Below are 22,109 nucleotides of genomic sequence, written 5' to 3'. Positions count from 1 at the left end.
TGCTAACTCAGGTAACAAAGTTATCATTTACATTAGTTCTGCACTGGGGACCAAAAAGCTTACTAAATCAGCAAATTAAGGGTATTATGACATATAACTGCATCATAGTTATATATATATATATATATATATATATATATATATATATATATATAGAGAGAGAGAGAGAGAGAGACAGAGACAGAGAGAGAGAGAGAGAGTTAGGTTCAAATGTTTTCACTATCTATTGTGTGCATGTATGATTGATTCTGGACCAATCATTTTAGTTATTTTAAGAAAGTAATTAATGCATATTAAATGTTGAAGATGTAATTAATACCCATTATATCTTCAACATGTAATATGAATTAATTACTTTCTTAAAATAACTAAAATGATTGGTCCAGAATCAATCATACATGCACACAATAGATAGTGAAAATAAAATAACCTAACCCTATATATATATATATATATATATATATATATATATATATATATATATATATATTTCCAATAAGAACATACTTGCGGGTCACAATAAAAAAAACAAAAACATGGTTGCTATTTAGTACAAGCCTGTAAAGAAAAGGAATGCAAAAAAATAATAGTTTGTTGTTGTTTATTGTTGGTAGGAAAAGGAAAAAATATAGTATGTTCCCCTTCCTCTCTGACATGGTAAAATACGATCAATGTTTCGTCATTTTACGAAAGAGTTAAGACTGAAATTTATTTAATACCATATGTTTTTGGGGAATTTCATAGAAAAGATTAAAAAAAATTATGGATCAAACAACTGATCAAAATCATGAAAAGTCAAGGTTAGATTTTGAAGGCGGCAATTCTTATTCTTCTCTCTTTCTCATTCATCTTGTTGTTCTACCTCGATTTTCAAGTGACAGTACAATGACATCTACAACATCAATATGATAAAGTATAACTAAAAGGCACAAATGATCAATAAAATTTACTGAAACTTTTATTTTATTTTTTTGTGAAAAGTGAAAATTGGTATATATATTTTGTTTCACAAACTTCTACATTTTATTTGAAATCTTTAATTTTATTGAAGAAATTAGATGGTTGTAGTAATCATACCACACTCAATCTCATGTTGGTGGGAATAAATAGTTCGGAAAGTTAGTTACTATAATTAGGTAATCTCATGCTGGTAGGAATAAATAGTTCGGAAAGTTAATTACTATAATTAGGTAGTCTTTCCAAACTACATTGCAATGATAAGAAAAAATGCTATACAAAACTGTAATAAAAAGAATTAATTTTATAGTCACTCAATCAAATAAATTACAATATATTGATTAATCAAATTACATAGAGGTGTCTAGAATGGTCACTTTGTTGTTGGATTTCAGAAAGGCTATACGTCGAAATGATCTCACCTCCCAACAATCCTGTCTGGTTGATCCTTACTTGATAGATCTTAAAGTACACTTTGAATTAATGATGAATCTAGACTAATAATTAGTCGCAAGAAATATGAGACTAAGACTCAGTGATAATAATACATGGTTACATTGAAGGAAAAGACAGTTGCTGGGAGCGACGTGATGTCCAAGTTTCGAGTCGTCACTTTAACAAGTGAGTGCATAGTACCTTTCATGAACATGATTTTAATACAAGTATTGATTAAAGTATTAATATATGTTTATGTATGAGATATTTTATATTGCCTGAAATACGTGTTCAGAACGTATCTAATAATATATGATGATTCAGGACTTACAGAATAAAAGATGAATATCGAGTAGTATCTCCTTAATAGTACGGGTGAGATACACACGGAGGGTAGAACTCTAAAATTTTTCTTTTGATCTGTAATCATGGATTAGACATAGTCATCCGTACTTAGTCCAAGAGTATGAATTGGGAATAGTCATTTGTCGATAATCCGATAGCATGGATTAGACATAGTCATTCATCCATAGTCCGAGAGTACGGAGTAGGCATAGTGATTTGTCGATAATACGAGAGCATGGATTAGACATAGTAATTTGTCCCTAGTCCGAGAGTATGGAGTAGGCATAGTCATTTGTCATTGATCCAAGAGAATATATTAGACATAGTCCTTCATTCCTCATCTGGGAGTATGGATTAGGTAAAGCCGTTCATTTTAGATCCAAAATTATGGATCGTGTCGTTGTAAGGATCGACAGGGTAGGGTAAACTGCTTATATGAAATTTTATATTGTGAGTTCTAATATATATATATATATATATATATATATATATATATATATATATATTTGTGTGTGTATGTGTGTGTATGTTTGTGTGTGTGTGTGTTATAAGATTATGGGATTGAAATTCATATGTACTCACCAGGTCTCCCAACCAGGCTCACTCGGTTTATTGTATCACATGTAGCGATATTAAAGATACATTCAACTTAGAGATTTCAAGGAGTATTAGGTCAGTAATTTTATTACTGTAACGCTTGTAATATTTCGTTATGCTTATGTTTTTGTATTGACAATGACATCCCAATGTTTTAATATAAATAAATACATTTCTTCGAAATGATTTGATAATATAATTATCATATTTTTGGGAACAAATTCCACAATATTATTCTTCAAAAAAGGATACTCTGATTTTTAAATAAGCATAAACAAATTGGTCTTTTATGGCCGTGAAAATTGGGGATGTCACATCATGGTACCAGGTCTTCCTCGTCTCCTCATCTGCCGCGTACTGGGGTACCAATAAAGCTCTCTATAGGAATTTGGCAGTGATATATGCCATGGTCTCAGTCGTCTGTCTCATATCCAGAAACTCCCTAGCTAGTTGTTGTACCTCAATAGTTGGTGCAAACTGCGCTCGGAACCGGGTCACAAAATCTGACCAGGTCATGGCCTCAATGGATGGGGATCCCAAGGTATAGAAAACTTCCTCCCACCAATCCCAAACTCTCTCCTTCAGACATCCTACAATGAACCTCATCTTCGAACCCTTGTGGCAGAAGCTCGTCATCTAGGCACACTCAATATCTGCTAGCCAACGCCTGGCGGCAATGGGGTCCTTCACCCCAAAGAATTATGATGCCCCACATCCACTGAAAACCTTGAAGCAGAGAGTGCGGCCACCCATACTGGCTAGTGGCCAAATCAGCTCTGAAGATACGAAGGCCATCCTCCATCAGCTGCATGATACCCTCCTTGAATGACCCAAACGTCATCAGGGTCGCATCAAGGATGCCTCTCATAACCTCTAACGCAATGAACTCGCGTAACCCCTCATCAACTAGTTTGGTTCCCGTGCATGAACTAGATCTCGATCCTAAACCCCTTACTCCATTACGTGTCACCACCATGCTGAAACATAACCACATACTATAAACACACGAAGAGGTTCAAATGCTCGAGCTTCTTAGATTCATTGTGGTCTTCCTAGTCTCGGGTATAAATCATGTGCTTCCAGTAGTACGGGCCTAATACTACCTTCCACACCTATTTATACCCTCATCAAGGTCTACCTCGAATCCTCAGAGTCACTCCTTCCCATATAATACTCTCCTAATACTGTAAGGTGTCCTACGCACCAATACATATTCTAGGGACTTCCTGTGGTTCCTTTCCTCACCACTCTCTGCTATCAACTGCATAAGAAACTCCCACTAATACCATCTAACGACCACATGAATACAATTACATACTATTGGTACTAGATAATTCTTTGAATCAAAGGTCCCACACTACAACAGTTGGACTCAAACAAGAGTTGCGCAATAGAGTTAAACATATCCTTCTAAAATTATACAATATCAATAAAATGTAACCAAACGCATTCATCCACTAGTCATTTGGTACTAATAAAATTTCCTAAAAGCACAAAGCATGCAACATTCGAGCATCAAGCAATTCAAGTCAGAACGTAACCTAAACAGGCTATTCTATCATATAACTGATCTCATACCAGCATGCAGATCTATAAGCTCGTACAATAGGCACATAAAGGCATATCTCCTAGCATACTATCATGCATTCTTGATCAAATCCCTAGTCCTAATCTAGCATGCGATTCACACATTATAACGTAAAACCTATAACATGTATGGGTATTTTGGGAAGACTTACTTGAGCTCGGTTGATTGCACGCTTCACACCCCTTTCTTTTATTAAAGTTCCTTAATTAAAATGTTTCTTTTTATGGAAAATCTACCAAATCATTGATTTGAGTTCAAGAACACCCGAGAGTATGCTCGAATCCCTTAAACCAAGGCTCCGACACCAACTTGTAACATCCCAAAAATTCAGATACAATTTTCATTTTTAAAATTCATTCCATTTGTACAATAATCACATCAAACAATCGAAAGTATAACATAGTAGAGTATTATCAGAGTACAAAATCCCAAAATCACGAGATACGGAAAACATAGGTGGACGCAGGGCGATCAGGTCGTGCCCTTCCCTTTCGAGCTGGAAGTACCTGAAACATAAACTGAAAGCCGTAAGCACAAACCTTAGTGAGATCCCCTAAAATACCCCATATCATACATATATAACAGTGAAAAACATACTGGGTCTATTTCACCCCCCTTCGGTATCTTTCAACCAGTATTGGGTCAATTTCACCCCCCCTTTCGGTATCTTTCAACCGATACTGGATCTATTTCACCCCAATCGGTATCTTTCAACCGGTACTGGCTCTATTTCACCCTCTTTGGTATCTTTCAACCAGTATCGGGTTTATTTTACCCCTACCACTACAAATATAATCAAAACAACAAGCGTCACATATACATCAAGCTGATATAGGCACTACATGTGATTCTCACGAAGACAATCATACTATAAAAATAATCTAAGGGGCTGGCATTGGTGCCTTCGACCCGTGAATAAAGTGAAGGAAACTCACCTCAGACCGAAGCTATCAAATCACACTCGAGCTGTTGACTCGTGAAATCCTCACTCTAAATAACAAGTAATAAAACCCAAATTAGAAATTAGGTGAATAACCCATCCCGAGAGTCCAAACCCTAAATCTTGGAGTTAAGGAAAAACAACTACTTAATCCATGTCTTATTGGGCCTAACCCAACAAGGCCTAAATACGCTTAGTCGATCACACCCTGTTCCGAATCGATTCCTAATTCGAGGCTGTTTCCCGAAGAGCGGTCATCATAAGGATTAGGGCCTTTGAAAAGGTAAGATTTATGCCCATTTGGATGTGGGTAATGTAGATATGTGACCCAATAGATTGGTTTGCACTTTGGATTCAAAGGGTAAAATGGGAATGTAGTGTCTCAAACTTCTTTTATGAATTATGGATTTTCTTTCGAAGTGCTTTAAGTCAAAATTAATTAGATAGGGTTGTAGAGCTCCCCAATACCTTTCTGTGGATATAAAGAACGTTGGAAACCGAGTTAGAACGAAGAACTTATGACCATTTGAAGTTTGGGTGGTTTTGGGCCAAGCTGAGTATGTTGGGCATACAAAAAGGTGTACGTTGGGGGTACTATTGCAATCCTAAGTATGCTGGTCAAACCAAGAGTACGCTGGGCATACACATTCAGTGCCCAAACCCTATTTTTGTGGTTTGAGCCCAATTTAAGCTCCTTAACACCCCCAAACCCACTCCATTCTCAGCCTCCACCCCTCCAACACCCCTTTCAAGAAACCCTAACCTTGGATGAGCCTTTTTGATCTAAAAGAAGGTGATTTTGAGTGCTTTGGAGTATGCGTGGTGCACCTTGGAGAAGAATGAACTTCTTGTAGAAGTGTTGGTTGCATTGGAGCTTGTAGATCTGGACATTTTTCAGCTTGATCTATCTTCTAGAGGTATGTAGTTTAAATCTTGATGATGCATTTATTAGATCTTGCTAGTTTTGGATGTTATGAGCTTTTGGTCATTTTAGTGCATAAGGTTTAGATCTTGAAAGTTTGTGACCTTGTTATGGATAAAGTTGGAAACTGTATCCATCTAAACATCATTGTGATTCAGAGCCGAAGGTTGGAGACTTGGACTTAATGGATTAAGTTGAAAAAGATGCACTTTTGGTCCCATTTGATGCATAAAGGCTAGATCTTTGTGGTTTGGACCATTCTAATGGATAAAGTTGGAAATTTTATCCATTATGGAGATTTTAGGATCCATGAAAATGTAATCTTGATCAGAGTATCATGATGTCTTAATGGATTAATAAGTTAAGGTTTTAGCTTTTGGACCTTTTCTAGACATGGAAAGTCATGAATGGTGGAAACTTTATGACTTAGAATGATGTGGGACTAGATCTGAGTGTTGGATGAAAGGACATAAGAGATTAAGCACTTAATGGAAAAGTGTCATTTAGCTGGGTACGTCGGGCTTACCATCGAGTACGCAACGCATACTTATATGAGGTCCCGATTCTGGTTGGTAAGTATGCCATTCTTATGAGATGAGTATACTGGTCCTACCCGGCCTGAAGTTTCACTTCTTAACTTTGACTTCTGTTGACCGTTGATTTTTGAGCAAGTTTGAACTTAGGCAAACTAGAGGGTTTTGGCCTATTAACTAAGATTTTATCTGGTTTTGGTATTGATAACTCGAGAAGATGGTGGGGCAGTAGCTAAGGATTTCTTTAGGGGAGCTTCTGCATTCGAGGTGAGTCTCCTCACCATACCAATGGGTCGAAGGCACCAAGGCCTACCCATTACATGTTTTGTGGTATGTTAGTTGATTATGTGGTACGTTATATGCTATTTGTCTTTGTGATACTTGCATGAAAGACCCCGAGGGGAGCCCATGGCACTTGGATGTCAGACCATGTGGGGGTGCCAGTGACATTCCAGGTAAAGACCATGGGTGTGTCCATGACACTTGGTTATAAGACCATGTAGGGGTGCCCATGGCATTCCAAGTAAAGACCATGGGGGTGCCCATGGCACTTGGTTATAAGACTATGTGGGAGTGCCCATGGCATTCCATGTAAAACCATGGGGGTGCCCATGACACATAGGTGTAAGACCCTGAGGGGAGCACAGGACATCCATATATGTTTATATACATGGTTATGTGATTGATATGGCTTATGTGATTATATGGATTATGTGGGGTATGCTCTTGGGAAATCACTAAGCTTCGTGATTACAATTTTGTTTATGGTTTCAGGTATCATCGGTTTGAAAAGGAAGGGCCCGACTTGATTGCAGCGCACACACCCGTGTTTTCCATAATATGTGATTTTGGGATGAACTCTGATAAATGTTTTTAATTAGAAATGATTTGGAATGTTGAATTAAACGATATTTGTGTTTTGACTATAATAAAAATGAAATTTTTACCCTTGATTTTTGGGTCGTTACAAGTTGGTATCGGTGCCTTGGTTTTAAGGATTCAGACATACTTTCGAGTGTGTCTGAACTCAAACTGAGGATTTGTAAAGTTTTCAAAAGAAAAAATTATTTTCAAGGAAAGAGTTTTCTAAGACAAGAAAGGGTGTGGTGCATGCAATCGGCCGAGCTCAAGTAAGTTTTCCAAGAATACTCATATATGTTATCTGTTATGACTTGATTTATGAATCTGAGAATCGCATGCTAGTTAGGTCTAGGAGAGATGACTTTATATGTTGTATGAGCTGGTAGAATTGCATGTTAGTGCTGAGTAGTCAGCGATAGATTGACCTAATATGTGATGCTTGTAGCCTTTGGGATATTGGATGCTATGCTGGAATGAGAATGACTATTGGTATTAGTAACTGCTATGTGTATGCTTTAAAAATTGTATACAGTTAGGATCTTATAGCCTTAGAATAAATGATTTGGCCTTATTTCCTGTTCCTTGTCTGGTTCTGGTCCTAGGGTAGAGTCTTTTATTCGCCAATCTATTAGATCCTGTTTTGCGTATAATTTGCATGCATAAGGCAACAAGCAGTGAGGGTGGATTTGGATAGGATGAGTTGTGGTATGTGTATTGGATGTTCTATGATAGTTTCATGGGTTGGAGAGTTACTGCACGAATGCTGCTTGCTTTGTGCTTTGTGCTTTGTGGAACTCTTAAATGATGGGAGTCATCTACTAAGTGAATATGACGATATTCAGGAGGTTGATGGTTGGCATTAAAGAGGAGTTCTTTAGCATCTGATGGCAGGGTGAGGTTGGGAACTTAGGAAAGCCTAGCATATGCTCCAGTGAGTTAGTGGGGCGGTTTGGTGAGGTTGGGAGCCTAGGAGTTGCTTCGGTGGGCATCGTGCTGCTGTTTAGCGGATATTTGGTGCATCAGTGGAGTAGGTGACTTAGAGGATTTGAGGGGATTGTTGAGGAAAGTATGGATAGGTGTGGAAGGTAGTATTGGGCATGTACTACTGAAAGAACAGGATCCATACTCGAATCAGTGAAAGTCTTGGAGAATCTAAGAAACTTATGGGAAGGAGAATTATTGGTTATGCTTGGACTGTGGGAATAGTTGCTTTGTAGGATGAGGATGAGCACGCATGGGGAAGGACCAGGGTTTGGTCCCTGCTCTGGTGGTGAGCCAGTTAATGGAAGGAATGTCGGGGATTTGAGTTCGTGTTGGACTAAGGAGATTGTGACAACCCGATATTTCAACTCTTTGTAATGACCTAAAAAGTCAAGTATTGTAACCATTTTTGAGTTAATGAAATTAAATTTGATAATAAAATGTCCAAAAAGTTTCTATTTAAATTCCTACTATGTTTAATGTCATTAAACCGTGATCGTACGTAGAAAGAATGCCCAAATCCGGCTTCTTATATTGAAGTTATGATTTTTCCAAGTTCGGCATAGCAACAGACAGCTAAAAACTCGAATCGGAGATCGAGCGACTTTTGGCCGGAATGACCTAAACGAGAATCGAAGGTCTCGACAATGGCAATTCAATGGTAAAAAGTCTGGCAAAAACCGACGTCAGATAAAGAAGTTATGAATTTCTAAAGAAATTCCTTAAACACGACATTTTAAAAATAAATAATAAAAATAATTTCGAAATTTGCCGACGGAGTCTAAACGAAAGTTGTAGAGCGTAGTCTCACCTACGCGTGGATATAAAGACCATCGAAAACGGAATTCGTATGAAGAAGATATGAATTTTAGAACTTTATTAATTAAATTAAATATAAATTTAATTATAAACTCTTGGTAATATCCGAAGAGGAGTCAGCAGATAGGGCTGAAGTACGCCCTGCGTACCCTCGTACGCCCCGCGTACTCAAGGCCTAGGCCTCGGATCGTGCACGTCCCGGTCTATGCGAAACTAGCCTTGTCCCATCCGAAGTCCGAGGCAGTCGAGGACTCGGTCATGCATTACGTACGCGTACGCCTCGCGTACCGAGGCGGTTCCAGCCCCTATAAAAGGGATGCGAGGGTTCCGAAGAAAGGGCTCCATTTCTCTCTTTTATTTTGCGTTCTTGCCTCGTTTTCCGTGCCCGTTCTAACCCAAAGCCCCGGTCACTTTGCTCAAGTCCCGAAGATCGTTTGTACTCCCGAGAATCCCGAGAATCCCGAGAAAATCTGTTTTCCCGAGACGAAATTCTGCCCGGTTTCCATCTCGCTTTCTTCAAACCTTCAAGTGAGTTCATACCCCTTAATTAACCCTTTTAAATATTCTAAATGCTTTTATATGCTTTCAAAGGGGGGGAATACAAGTAAAACACACGATTATTATCGGGTGTTATATATAAAGTTTTATTATACACTTTTATTAAATAGAATCATATGTGATTTATAAACTTTATAGGGAACTTTCGTATATAAAATATGTTACAATAGCATTCTATCTTTTGAAATATAAATTGTTGTAATGCATGTATAAACTAAACATTTTCTTAGATTATATGTATACGTGTCTATCTTAGGCTCTACAAAAATCTATACTTTCATAACAAGTGATTCCTTTTCTAGATATTTCTAAACAAATGAGACACACTTTTAGAAAGCTATAATAGGTATAGTTTACGAGGATATTGCTAACTTTTACATACTAGAAACACGATTTTCAAGAAATCACTTTCATATACAAGAACAAACGAACATTTTTAACATGTAAATTTGTTTTTATACCACGGTTTGTGAGACATTAACTTCACGTACGTTCGAGTACACATTTCAAGTCCTGTATTATATACCAGAATCCCTTGGAGGGGGAGCATGGTGTTTGTGTATAGATCTATACGGGCTTGACAACCCGCGCCTTGACTGTTAGCTACCGTCCACCATTTGGGGTGACAAACGTCATAACATTCCAATGCTTGAAGAACGTTGTGTATAGGCATTCCAAGTCAATAGTATGGTTATAAAACTCACATGGGGTATTAAAAATACATTGATTTACGAGGTTTTCAAACACGTTGGTTATTTTACACTTACATACATTTTTAGAAACAAACATTAGTCTTGAGAGAAGGCTACTTTTATACTAGTAGAAAATATAGGATTTTCTAGAAACAAACAAGGACAAAACATTTCATTTCATACAAACATTGTCATTTAATACTTATGAAACTCACCAGCTTAAATGCTGATCTACTCTTTCAAAATTACTTGTATGTCCCAGGGATTCAGTAATTTCAGGTATCAATATGCTTTTGAAGAAGGGACGCTGCGGCGCCAGTTTAATTTCATATTTTGACATCATATTGTAATTGGTTTTGAACATGTAACTTTTGACAAATGTAAACTTTCAATTATATATATGATGGTTGTATTGCTTTCTTTACTATGTATTCATTTGTTACGTTACCACATGAAGTCATCCGCCCCCGAACGTTTCCGCCGTTCAGGTTTGGGGGGTGTGACAGAGATGGAAAGTGTTTTCCACACTTTTCCCTACTCCTTAGGAGCTAAGGTTCGGTTCGCCTCTTGTATCGGGCAGCAAGGATTGATTTTACGATCTATTGCGCTTTCGGGATTGCAGACTATGTCTAAGGAGTAGTTTGTAGCATGGGTTAGGATAGAGTTTGCTCCAGCTATTGCAGTTCAGCTATTGACAATTAAGCCGGTGAGGGTGTCAGGGTGCCATACCCTGAATGATATGAATCCTAGATTCCGAGGGCGGGAGATCGATTTGTGGTAACTCGGGGAGGATCAGGTCAAGTGCATTTAGTGAAGGGTCTCGGGAAGAGACCCAAGACTTCTGAATAGGTTTGGAGAGGCCAGCAGGGTCGGGGTCGGTGTAGCGCGTACGAGAAATGCACAATGGAGCTTGCCAATCCAGAAGTATGGGTTGCTACGAGCGTAACAGGTTGATCATACCAGTAGAGATTGTTCTCTAGGGGAGGTAAGGGAAGTCAGTGCTCCAGTAGGTGGTTCAACGGGTGTGTTATCGTTTATGATTCTTTCGGTTGCTATCGACTTCTTGTTGCTTGGAATCTTATAGTATGTTGGGTTCACGTTATCTCTGGGTTGTGATTATGTCATCGTCAGTCTGTATCTTCAGGGAGTATCTTATGTCTTTTGCATGTCGTGAATCATTAGTGGGTTATTGAAGGGTCATTTTTCGTATAGCAAGCTCCAAGTGTTCGATTGCATGTTGGGTGGTAGTCGATATCGGTTCAGGGGCGTTGTGTGGAGGGTTTATAGTCAAGATTCAGCTAACTCTTCTGTATCGTCAGGATCCAGTGGTTTTTCCAATCACGTTTATTGGCTTTTAGGGACGACTAGGGGAGTGGTCCATTGTTGAGGTTTTAGTTGGGCATCATTACTGAGGGTTGTTGGTCTTGGGTATTGTAGCATTTAAAGTATTTGGGAATATTAGTGTTGTTGGGCTTTGGGAAGTGCTCAACGGATCTTCGAGGTTTGTGCAGTCTTCTAGGCTGGTTAGTGATGGAACAACAACATTGGTAAGCATGGTTGTCATCAGATCGTTAGAGGGTAGGAAGGATTAGGAAACCTTCAATTCTTTTGTGCCATGAGATCTTAGTCGAATTAAAGTGGGGGAGAATCGTTTGGGTATTCAGGAGCAGGAGCAGCAACCAGGTTGAGTATTGCATCTCCGTCGGGGAGGAACGCGACCCAAGTGGTTGTTTGGTTTGAGGGTTGTGTGACTTGGGAGTTAAGTAAAACTTCCCAACATGTGAATCGCATCCTTTTGGTGCTTGATAGTAGGATTTGGGGAATCAGGTTTGGGTTCCAGTCATGAAATGAGTTTAGTTTGGGGGTTCGGTCGAGTGCGTGCTCGACTCTGTGTGTTCGAATTGATAGATTAGGAGTAAGGCTTTGGGTTGCGATTGTGGTGAGGTGAAAGTGTTGTAGGACTACGGGGGAGTCGTATCATTCACTAATAGTTGGTTAGAGTGAAAGTGTTGTGAGACTGTAGGGGAGGCATAGCATTCACTAGTGATCAGCTGGGGCGTGAGTGTTGTAAGACTGCAGGGGAGCCATAGCTTTCATCGGTCCCTAGGCAACGGTAGGCTGATGGAAAATCTATAGTTGCTCTCAGATTTCTTCGGTAAAGGGTGTCATGGGAAATATTTGGGATCATCATATTGATTAAGATTTCTTAGAGTGTTCTTGATGATTTTCTGAGCTTGGTAGTCATTGGGTTTGGCTAGCTATGGAGTGCTAGTATTGTCGGCATAGAGTATGGGCGGTTCATGCTCTTGACGGAGATGAATCGGAGATTCATAAGGTTTTAAAGGTGGAAAACACGGCTGAATGGAAGTATTGCAAGGCTGTGATGGGATCATAGCATTCATCAATTTGCAGTAGAACATTTATGTGATGGTCGCAAGCATGAAAGGGGAATCAGTTCGTGCCTTGGGCACGCCGACCAGGGTTTTTGGGGAATTATGCTCTATTTTAGGATCGAGGATCTTCGGAGTCCTTGGGCAAGCCTGGATTATTATGGGAATTTGGGATAGAACTAGTAGAGACCGTTGGGGTCAAGGTTTTGGATCTTGGGTTTTAGGGTTTATTGGGTGTTCATTGTGTGGCGCAAAGGGGTTTATAGGCTGGGTAGCCTCGTTTTTGGTTTCTTGGGCACCTGGTGGTTGGACTAGGAGCGAGACTGGTAGTCTCAGCAATGCTATGGAACCATTTATGTACCAGTCAAGTGAGGGTTGTGGGGAAGCAGAAGTTTTGTTGTGAGATACAAGTGTTAATGGTGGATCTCAGGTTATGAGTTGAGTATTGAATTGGTTTTTGGGTAAGATCTCGAGTCGGGTATCACAAGTGTTTTGTGCAGGATTTTAGTTTCAATGGAATAAGAATTGGGGTATCTATATGCCAAGGGATTTAATCGCAGGGTTCAAGGGTAATGAATGGGTTTAGATTTCGATGAAAGATCAATCCATGGTGTTGTGTCTTGGGATGGTTCTGTCTATGGGAGGAAATGGTAGGTCATGGGAGACCGGGTATGATAGGAGACCACGGTTGGTCAGGTAGCCTTCTTTTAGCAGTGGATTGGGTGACGAGATGGTTTGGACAATTATTGCCATATAAGGTTTCTCTCGAGAGTCGCCTGGGGCGACTATGTATGGGTGTGTTTTTCAACTCAGCAACCGGGCTTAATTCCAGTGTCGCAGATAGTGGACAAACAAGTTGGGACCAGGGAGGTATCAGCTGCCTTTGGAAAGCAGCTAGGAGGCAGTATGATGTTTTGGGTAGTATCAGTGTTTTTGGATTCGTATCTGTGGAGTAGCTTGTTGTTAGGGATATGCTAAATCACTTGCAGTTTGGGTTAAACAATTTCAAAGTAGGTGATTTGACCCTGTTGCGCAGCTCTCAGATAAATCTTCTACTCGAAGAATTATCTAAGCCTTCTGTTAACCATTAGTGTCCCGATGCTGTTTATGGTCGGTGACTTTGTTTCCATTGGTCGCATCAAGACAATTAGGCTTGGAAATGTTTTGTTTAGTATGTTATTCGATAAGGAATTAGCACGGTTATGGTTCAGCGGGGGCGGTATATCGGAGAGTCAGACCAATGTGGATTTCAGGTCTCGGAAAGGTAGATGTGGTCGTCTGTAAGGGCTTAAGGATTAGTTCTCTTTGGGTTTGGAGAGTTATGTTAGGGTTGGTTTCGGTTGCCTTGGGAAGGTTGTGGTATTCACGGGATTGTGGCTGTGTTGCTCAATTTTCATGGTATGTCGGGGATCGTAGTGAATGATTTCGAGGATGAAATTTAATTTAAGTGGGGGAGAGTTGTAACACCATATTCCAAATTGATTCCTAATTCAAGGATGTGGCCCGAAGAACGGTCATCATAAGGATTAGGGCCTTTGAAATGGTAAGATTTAGGCCTATTTGGATGTGGATAATGTAGATATGTGACCCAATAGTTTGGTGTGCGCTTTGGAGTCAAAGGGTAAAATGGGAATGTAGTGTTTCAGACTTCTTTTATGAGTTACGGTTTTTATTTCAATGTGTTTTAAGTCAAAAGTAATTAGATAGGGTTGTAGAGCTCCTCAATACCTTTATGTGGATATAAAGAACATGGAAAACGAAGTTAGAACGAAGCAGTTATGATTGTTTGAAGTTTGGGTGGTTTTGATTCAAGCTAAGTACGTTGGGCATACAAAAAGGTGTACGTTGGGTGGTTTTGAATCCCGATGATGCATTTGTTAGATCTAGCTTGTTTTGGATGTTAAGAGCTTTCGGTCATTTTTGTGCATAAAGTTTAGATCTTGAAAGTTTGTGACCTTGTTATGGATAAAGTTGGAAACTTTATCCATCTAAACATCATTATGACTCAAATTTGAAGGTTGGAGACTTGGACTTAATGGATTAAGTTGAAAAAGATTCACTTTTGGTCCCATTAGATGCTTAAAGGCTAGATCTTGGGGTTCGGACCATTCTAATGGATAAAGTTCGAAACTTTATCCATTATGGAGCTTTTAGGATCCATAAAAATGTAATATTGATCCTTTTATGCCTTCCATGAGAGTATTTGATGTCTTAATGGATTAATAAGTTAAGGTTTTAGCTTTTGGACCTTTACTAGACATGGAAAGTCATAAAGGTGGAAACTTTATGACTTAGAATGATGTTGTGGGACTAGATCTGAGTGTTGGATGAACAGACTTAAGAGATTAAACACTTAATGGAAAAGTCCCATTTGGTCGGGTATGCCGGGCTTACCTTCGAGTACACTGCACGTAATCATATAGGTTCTCGATTCTGATTGGTAAGTACGCCATTCGTACGAGCCAAGTACGCAGGGTCTACTCGGCCTGAAGTGTGACTTGTTGACTTTGACTTCCGTTGACCGTTGACTTTTGACCAAGTTTGACCTCGGGATAAACTTGAGGGTTTTGGCCTATTAACTAAGATTCTATTTGGTTCTTGTATTTATAGTTCGTGAAGCCGGCAGGGCAACAACTAAGGATTTCTTCCCGGGAGCTTCTACATTCAAGGTGAGTCTCCTCACCATACCAATGGGTCGAAGGCACTAAGGCCGACCAATTACGTGTTATGTGGTATGCTAGTTGATTATTTGGTACGTGATATGCTAGTTGTCTTTGTGATACTTGCATGGAAGACCCCGGGGGGAGCCCATGGCACTTGGATGTCATACCATGTGGGGGTGCCAATGGGATTCCAAGTAAAGACCATGGGAGTGTCTATGGCACTTGGTTATAAGACCATGTGGGGGTGCCCATGGCATTCCAAGTAAAGACCATGGGGGTGCCCATGACACCTGGTTATAAGACCATGTAAGGTTACCCATGGCATTCCAAGTAAGACCATGGGCGGTGCCCATGGCACATAGGTGTAAGACCCTGGGGGGAACCTACGACATCCTTTTATGTTTATATGCATGGTTATGTGATTGATATGGTTTATGTGATTATGTGGATTATGTGGGGTATGCTCTGGGGAACTCACTAAGCTTCGTGCTTATAATTTTGTTTATGGTTTCAGTTATCATTGGTTTGGAAAGGAAGGGCCCGACTTGATCTCAGCGCACACACCCGTGTTTTCCGCAATATGTGATTTTGGGATGAAATCTGATAAATGTTTTTAATTAGAAATGATTTGGAATGTTGAGTTAAACGATATTTGTGTTTTGACTATAATAAAAATGAAATTTTCACCCCTGATTTCTGGGTCGTTACATAGTCCCAAAGCCCAAAAGATATACCATGTCCAAGATGGGCCCAAAGTACCTAAGTTCCAAAAATGGCCTGAAATAAAGCCCAAGTCCCTACCGATGAGTACGCTAAGCGTAACATCAGTACGCTCGTCGCACTCGGCAGCTTTGCATTGAGTGGATCCCAAGCGCGCACGCTTATCATACATATGCGTACGCCCTACATACGCCCCAAATGGCTAAATTCCTTTTTGAGGTCTTAATCAGTTAATACCTCATCCAACTTCAGATTTAGGATCCTTGAAATGTATTAAGCCATAAAGTTGCAAACTTTATGCTTTTGCATGTCTTGAAAGAGTCAAATCTTGCACTTTATTACACCAACCTTATGAAACCACCTTTAACCCTTGCATGGTTGAACATAACCCATCAAGACTCCATTTTTATGCTCAAGGGACACTAAAAACCCTAGGATCGTTCATTATAACCTTATGGAGTAGTTCATACTCTAAAGAAACACTTTAAGGACTATTTTATGAATAAATAACCCCTAAACTAGAACTAACACACGGAGTCACCAAGGTAGAAGCTTTTTACCTATAAAAAGCTTGAAATGGTGAATAACTTCTGGATCTACAAGCTTCCTATTGTCCAATACTTCTCCATTAGTCTCCTTCGTCTTCACTAAGCTCTACACACACCCAAAACACACACACAAGCTCAATCTCCTTGGAAAATTGATTAGGGTTTCGAGGTTACCTCAGAAAGGCAAGGGAGGTTGAGTAGGTAAAAGACTTGAGGGGGTTAATGAGCTTAAATAGGGTGCAAACCCTAAAAGTTAGGGTTTGCCTCTGGCTTGCGTACGCCCTACGTATGCATGGGTACGCCCAACATATGTAGGGGACACCCTGCTTCGCTTATGCATCAGAGTACGTTGTGTGTACCTTGTATACGCCCAACGTACTCAAGTCCGGACCATAAATAATCGAATAATTAATGAAAGTTTTACTTGGCGCATTGAGCGTTACAGATTTTTATTAGTTTACTCTGATGTTTGAAAGATACATTTTACTATGATTGGTTTTGGAACAAATTTTTGTGTGGATTTTATGGTTTAAAAAATGAAATTTTTATTGATATTTTTTGGACCTTACAAGTTGGTATCAAAGCCTTGATTTGAGGGATTCGGGCACACTCTCGGGTGTGTCTGAACTCAAACTGAGGAATTGGTAATCTTTTGAAAGAAAATAAGTTTTCTAAAAAGATTTTTTTTACAAAGAATAGGATGTGATACGTGTAATCATCTGAGCTCAAGTAAGTGATTCCCAAAATACCCATACTTGTTGATATGTTATATGTTACTAAATGTTTTGCATGCTAGAAGTTAGCATAATGTTATGTTTAGGGTTGCATGCTAGAATGCCTATTAGCAGAGATGCCTATTAGGAAGGATGCCTCTTGAACTTTTACGACCTATAGAGTTTTACTGATCGAATGATGCTTGCTTTGTGCTTTGTAGGACTCATATTGATGTGAGTTAACAATTCAATGAATACGGTAAGTTACATGAGGCAAATGGTGTGTTGTTTAGCGGGTTTTAGGAGTATCATGGTAAGAAGGCGGCTTAGACGATTCTGGATGAGTCTTGAGGAAAGTATGGATAGGCGTGGAATGTAGTATTGGGCCTATACTATTGAAAGCAAATGATTTGTACTTGAATCAAGGAAAGTCACAAGGATTCTAAGAAGCCTGTTGAATGAGGAATTCTTCAAGTATGTTTTGATCATTGTATCTTGGCATTTCAGTATGGTGGTGATCACTCATAAATAAGGATCTGCTTCAAGTTCAGGCTCAGGCTCAGGCTCTGGTACTTATTTGATTGATGAGAGGATACACGAGTTTGTTACGTCTGAGATCGCTCGTGGTAATTTGGAGGCGACTCATGTGATGTTTGGTACAATAAAGGAAGGAATCATGGAGTTGTTGGATGAGCGATTTGGGGCTTTTTGCGTAGATATTGTGGTTAGTTAGATCAGGGCTCAAACTCCCTCTTTTTAAGAGTTCAAGGCTTGCACAACCCCAAAGTTCTTCGGGAAGAAGGACCTGATTTACAGTACATGGTGGATTCCTAACATGGAGAATGCTCAACGAACGAGCTTCTATCCTGAGGGATTACAGGTGGGATTTGCATCTTGCCTTATGAGGGATGGAGGCCGTGAATGGTGCAAGGAGGTTGGTCACTCATTGGGAGTTGAGGCTGTGGCAGCCATGTCTTGGTCTAATTTTGTAACGAGATCCCGGACGGAGTATGCACCTATCATTAAGGTACAACAGTTGACGAGGGAGTTTTAGGACCTTCGCCAGACTACAGAGACTGTGGAGTATATATATATATATATATATATATATATATATATATATATATATATATATATATATATGATAGAGTGGTATGCCTAAACATAAATGCTTATATGATAGTGAGGTATAATCATATATGATTATACATGTTTATGTATATTTCTAACCATAAATGATTATACATATATGTCTGTTCACAAATTGAATAAGCATATATGATTATGACAGTTGGTGGCAGAAGAGGTAGTGGTGGCATAAGTGGCGATGGCATAAGTGACGGAGGTGACAATGGTAGGGTTGGTTGGTGTCAGAGGTGGTGGTAGTGGTGGTGGTGGTGGTTGCGGGGGTGGGGATGGTGACGGAGGGGGAAAGAATGAATGACGCTATATAATCATTTATGATTATAACAAGCATGTCGCGTCGGAGGGTTAGAGCATCAGATGTGAAATATGCGGCTGATGTTGAATCTTAAGATCTCTATTTTTTTAATCTCAAAGGAACTTATATATATATATATATATATATATATATATATATATATATATATATATATATATATATATATACAGTCCAGATCCGGTAAGAACCCAAAAATTGATAGGAACCACGAATATTATTCTTCACCAATCATTTCGTCAATGGCACAAACGTGAAACTCATTTACTTGGTCGTGACGCATTAGCATTCGCCGCACGTGCATGGAACATAATGCGGACTCGAGAGAAGAATCATGTGCGACGAACGTTCATGGAACGTCATTTAAATGAAGTTTTCTTTTCTTTTTCATTTATTTAGTTTTTTTCATTTTTTTTATTATTTTTTTTTTCGTTAAAAAAATCAATTTTTTTTAAATAGATATATGCTCGGTTTTAAATATTTTAATTTTTCGTTTTCGTTTTTTTCATTTTTTTTTTGTTTTTTCAAACGTTATCTTTACTATATACTTGAAGATGGTAGAGATTTTTTTTTTCTTTTTTGCTTTTTCTGATTTTTTAAACTAAATATGGTTTGAGTTTTTTAATGTTTATAACAATTATCAATTTTTTTAATTACGTCAATCCATGGCGGAATAATGTAAGAAATTATTATATATAAGCAAATCAAATGAGTAATTGCAACTATTTATGTATAAGGTATTCTTATATATATATGGAATAATGTGAGAAATTATTATATATAAGCAAATCAAATGAGTAATTGCAACTATTTATGTATAAGGTATTCTTTTATATATATATATATATATATATATATATATATATATATATATATATATATATATATATATATATATATATATATATATATATATATATATATATTAAAGCTGGACACTTTTAGGAATAGTGAACTTCTTCATTTTTTGGCAAAAATGGCCCATAAGTTTTCATATTTTTAGTGGTTCATGTTTTTGGCACTAAAGTTTGTGATGTTAGCTATTTGGTCCCCTGAATTATTAACAGTGTAAAGATAAATATGGGTTCGGATACGTGCAATTCCCACGTTTCCCCTCACCGGTTCTGCCTCGCTTCCTGTGCTTCCCACCATTTCTTTTCTAGATTTTTCCATTTCTGATGGACAGTTCTAAACACAACCGCCACACCTCCGACTCATTCCAGATTGTTGGCAACCGATCCTTCCAACGTCTTCCTTTTCATCCGTTGTCTTCTACATCGAGTCAAAGTCATCAACGGCTTCGACGTTTTCGGTTTTTGTTTTGCTCCACTCTGTTGGCCGGATAGGTGTAGATTATCACCATCACTACATTGGAACCACCGATTCAGGCCGGATATTAGTCGTGAGTATTTTGTCGGAGGCCAGATCGGTGTTTCCTGTGATAAGGTATTCCACGCTTCTCTCTCACCCTGCTTCTTCCGGCCCGACCCACCGATTCATCCATCTTCAACATCAAACGAACCCGGTCAAGACCAGCAAGTGAATAATCCGTCATCTTGGTTTCGTTTTGCTATTAGGGTTAATCAATTTTGCCATTTTTAACGCAACACACACATAAATTATGCAAGGATTGATCGAGGGGGCAACTCCAGCTTCGGAAAATGAGTTATAGAGTTATTGTTCTTCATGTATATCTCTTAAATTGATTTGTCCAAATTAAACCTAATCTTAGTTTTTATTTTTACCTATTATCGCTTGAACAAACTACGGTGTTTTCTTTTCTAGATTGCAATTTTGTATAGTAGAGTTGTCGAATGCTGACATTTGATTGTGTATTATGTTGTCTTCCTTGCAGTTCCATCAGTTTCAGGTTGTAGGCAGTGTATGAAGCTTTCGGCTACCAACAAAGTCCGTGCTAAGAGCAAGTTGTGGTACACATCGATAATCTGATGTCACCTTTTTCCCTTTCGATCCAATGAATTACATGTTACGCACACATACTTTTGTATTTTGATTGTTTATTACATGGATCGATAATCATTGTATGGTGTTGGAAATCAGGTACTTCCTCAGGAAACTAAAGAAGGTGAAGAAGAGTAATGGTCAGATGCTTGCTCTTAATGAGGTAATACTAATACTCTATTTTTTTTCGTTTTGTGCTGAAATCATATACTTCATTACATAATATTTGTTGTGCATGTATAGATTTTTGAGAAAAACCCATCGACTATTAGGAACTATGGTATCTGGTTGAGGTATCAATCTACAACCGGATACCATAACAAGTACAAAGATTACAGGGGCAGAACCCTTAATGGGGGAGTTGAGCAGATGTACACTGAGATGGCTTCTTGCTACAGGGTGCGTCAGGTAGACTCTCATGATGTCAGTTGAAGATGAAGAAGGAAATGAGGTTAAGTCAATGCATCTCTATCTAAGCTCAGCTACTACCTATATTTTGTATTAATTTTCAATTATTCATATTATATTTTATGATACTTGGATATTGTTAAAGCAGCAGCATTGGAGATGTCTCAACTAGCTTTAGATCCAAAATTTTCATATATACATCATAGGATCACATTACAGAAAAGAAGACATAAATTCCACAGGTAAATGAAGCAAAGGGTAATTTACTTTGTTCATATAGAATGAGAAGGGAATTCATGCCTTTTACACATTACCAAAAAAAAAAAAAAAAAAAAAAAAAAAAAAAAAAAAAGACTATGTGCCACCTTTTTTTGTTACAACAAAAAATTGCAGTTTTTGTCTCACTGACATGAATTTGACTCAGGGGAACGACAGTACATACAGTATCATATCACAAATTACAAGTAAACAATTGAAGTTGGACTATTACCATCTGTAATTAACCATTTTATTTTTTGTTTTCTATTGAAAACGAATAGATGTCTTGGATGTTATTTGTAATAAACCTATTGATGTTTTCATTCACATTCAAAGTTGCTAAACAATATTTCATGTTTTATCTTTCTCATTTACAGTATCTAGAAGAGAAATACCCTTTGCGTTCTTTATTACCTCAACATCCTACAAGAAGATCAATAAGTTATTAGGTAATTTGCTTTCTAAAGAGGTGTACTTTACAATTTAATTACAATAGTGAACGCTAATCCCTAAACACAAATATTTTTTTTTTGTAAAAAAATACGTTAGTTAAATTGTGTTGAATGTGATTCAACAAGACCAATAATATTTGCAATGTTAATTCAATGATCAGTGGTATGCATTTTGCATTGTGAGAGATAATATTAGTTTTTAAAAACAATTTGTTAGATGTATTTTTTTTTTTGGTTTTATGACAGTCGAATGCACCCTTGAAGATGGATTTTCTATTGTGGGAGATAACATTATTTTTGCAAATGGA

At 38.3% G+C, this 22,109-nt stretch overlaps 1 protein-coding gene across 1 annotated transcript in view; it reads right to left on the bottom strand.

Annotated features, from left to right (window-relative positions):
* LOC145098021 (triosephosphate isomerase, cytosolic-like) overlaps positions 1 to 20,276 on the bottom strand; it is a 36,016-nt gene extending 15,740 nt beyond the window's left edge. Inside the window, exon 1 of the mRNA XM_079035706.1 lies at positions 20,190 to 20,276. Coding sequence (XP_078891832.1) covers positions 20,190 to 20,276 — 87 coding nt within the window. The remainder of the gene's footprint in view (positions 1 to 20,189) is intronic.
* Between the last annotated feature and the right edge of the window lie 1,833 nt (positions 20,277 to 22,109).

Source organism: Lactuca serriola, chromosome 4, assembly GCF_051521515.1.
Source record: "Lactuca serriola cultivar US96UC23 chromosome 4, Lser_US96UC23_V15, whole genome shotgun sequence".
NCBI classification, from domain to species: Eukaryota; Viridiplantae; Streptophyta; class Magnoliopsida; order Asterales; family Asteraceae; genus Lactuca; species Lactuca serriola.
Note: the sequence above shows the minus strand (reverse complement) of the source record. Positions and strands in the feature narration are given on the sequence as shown.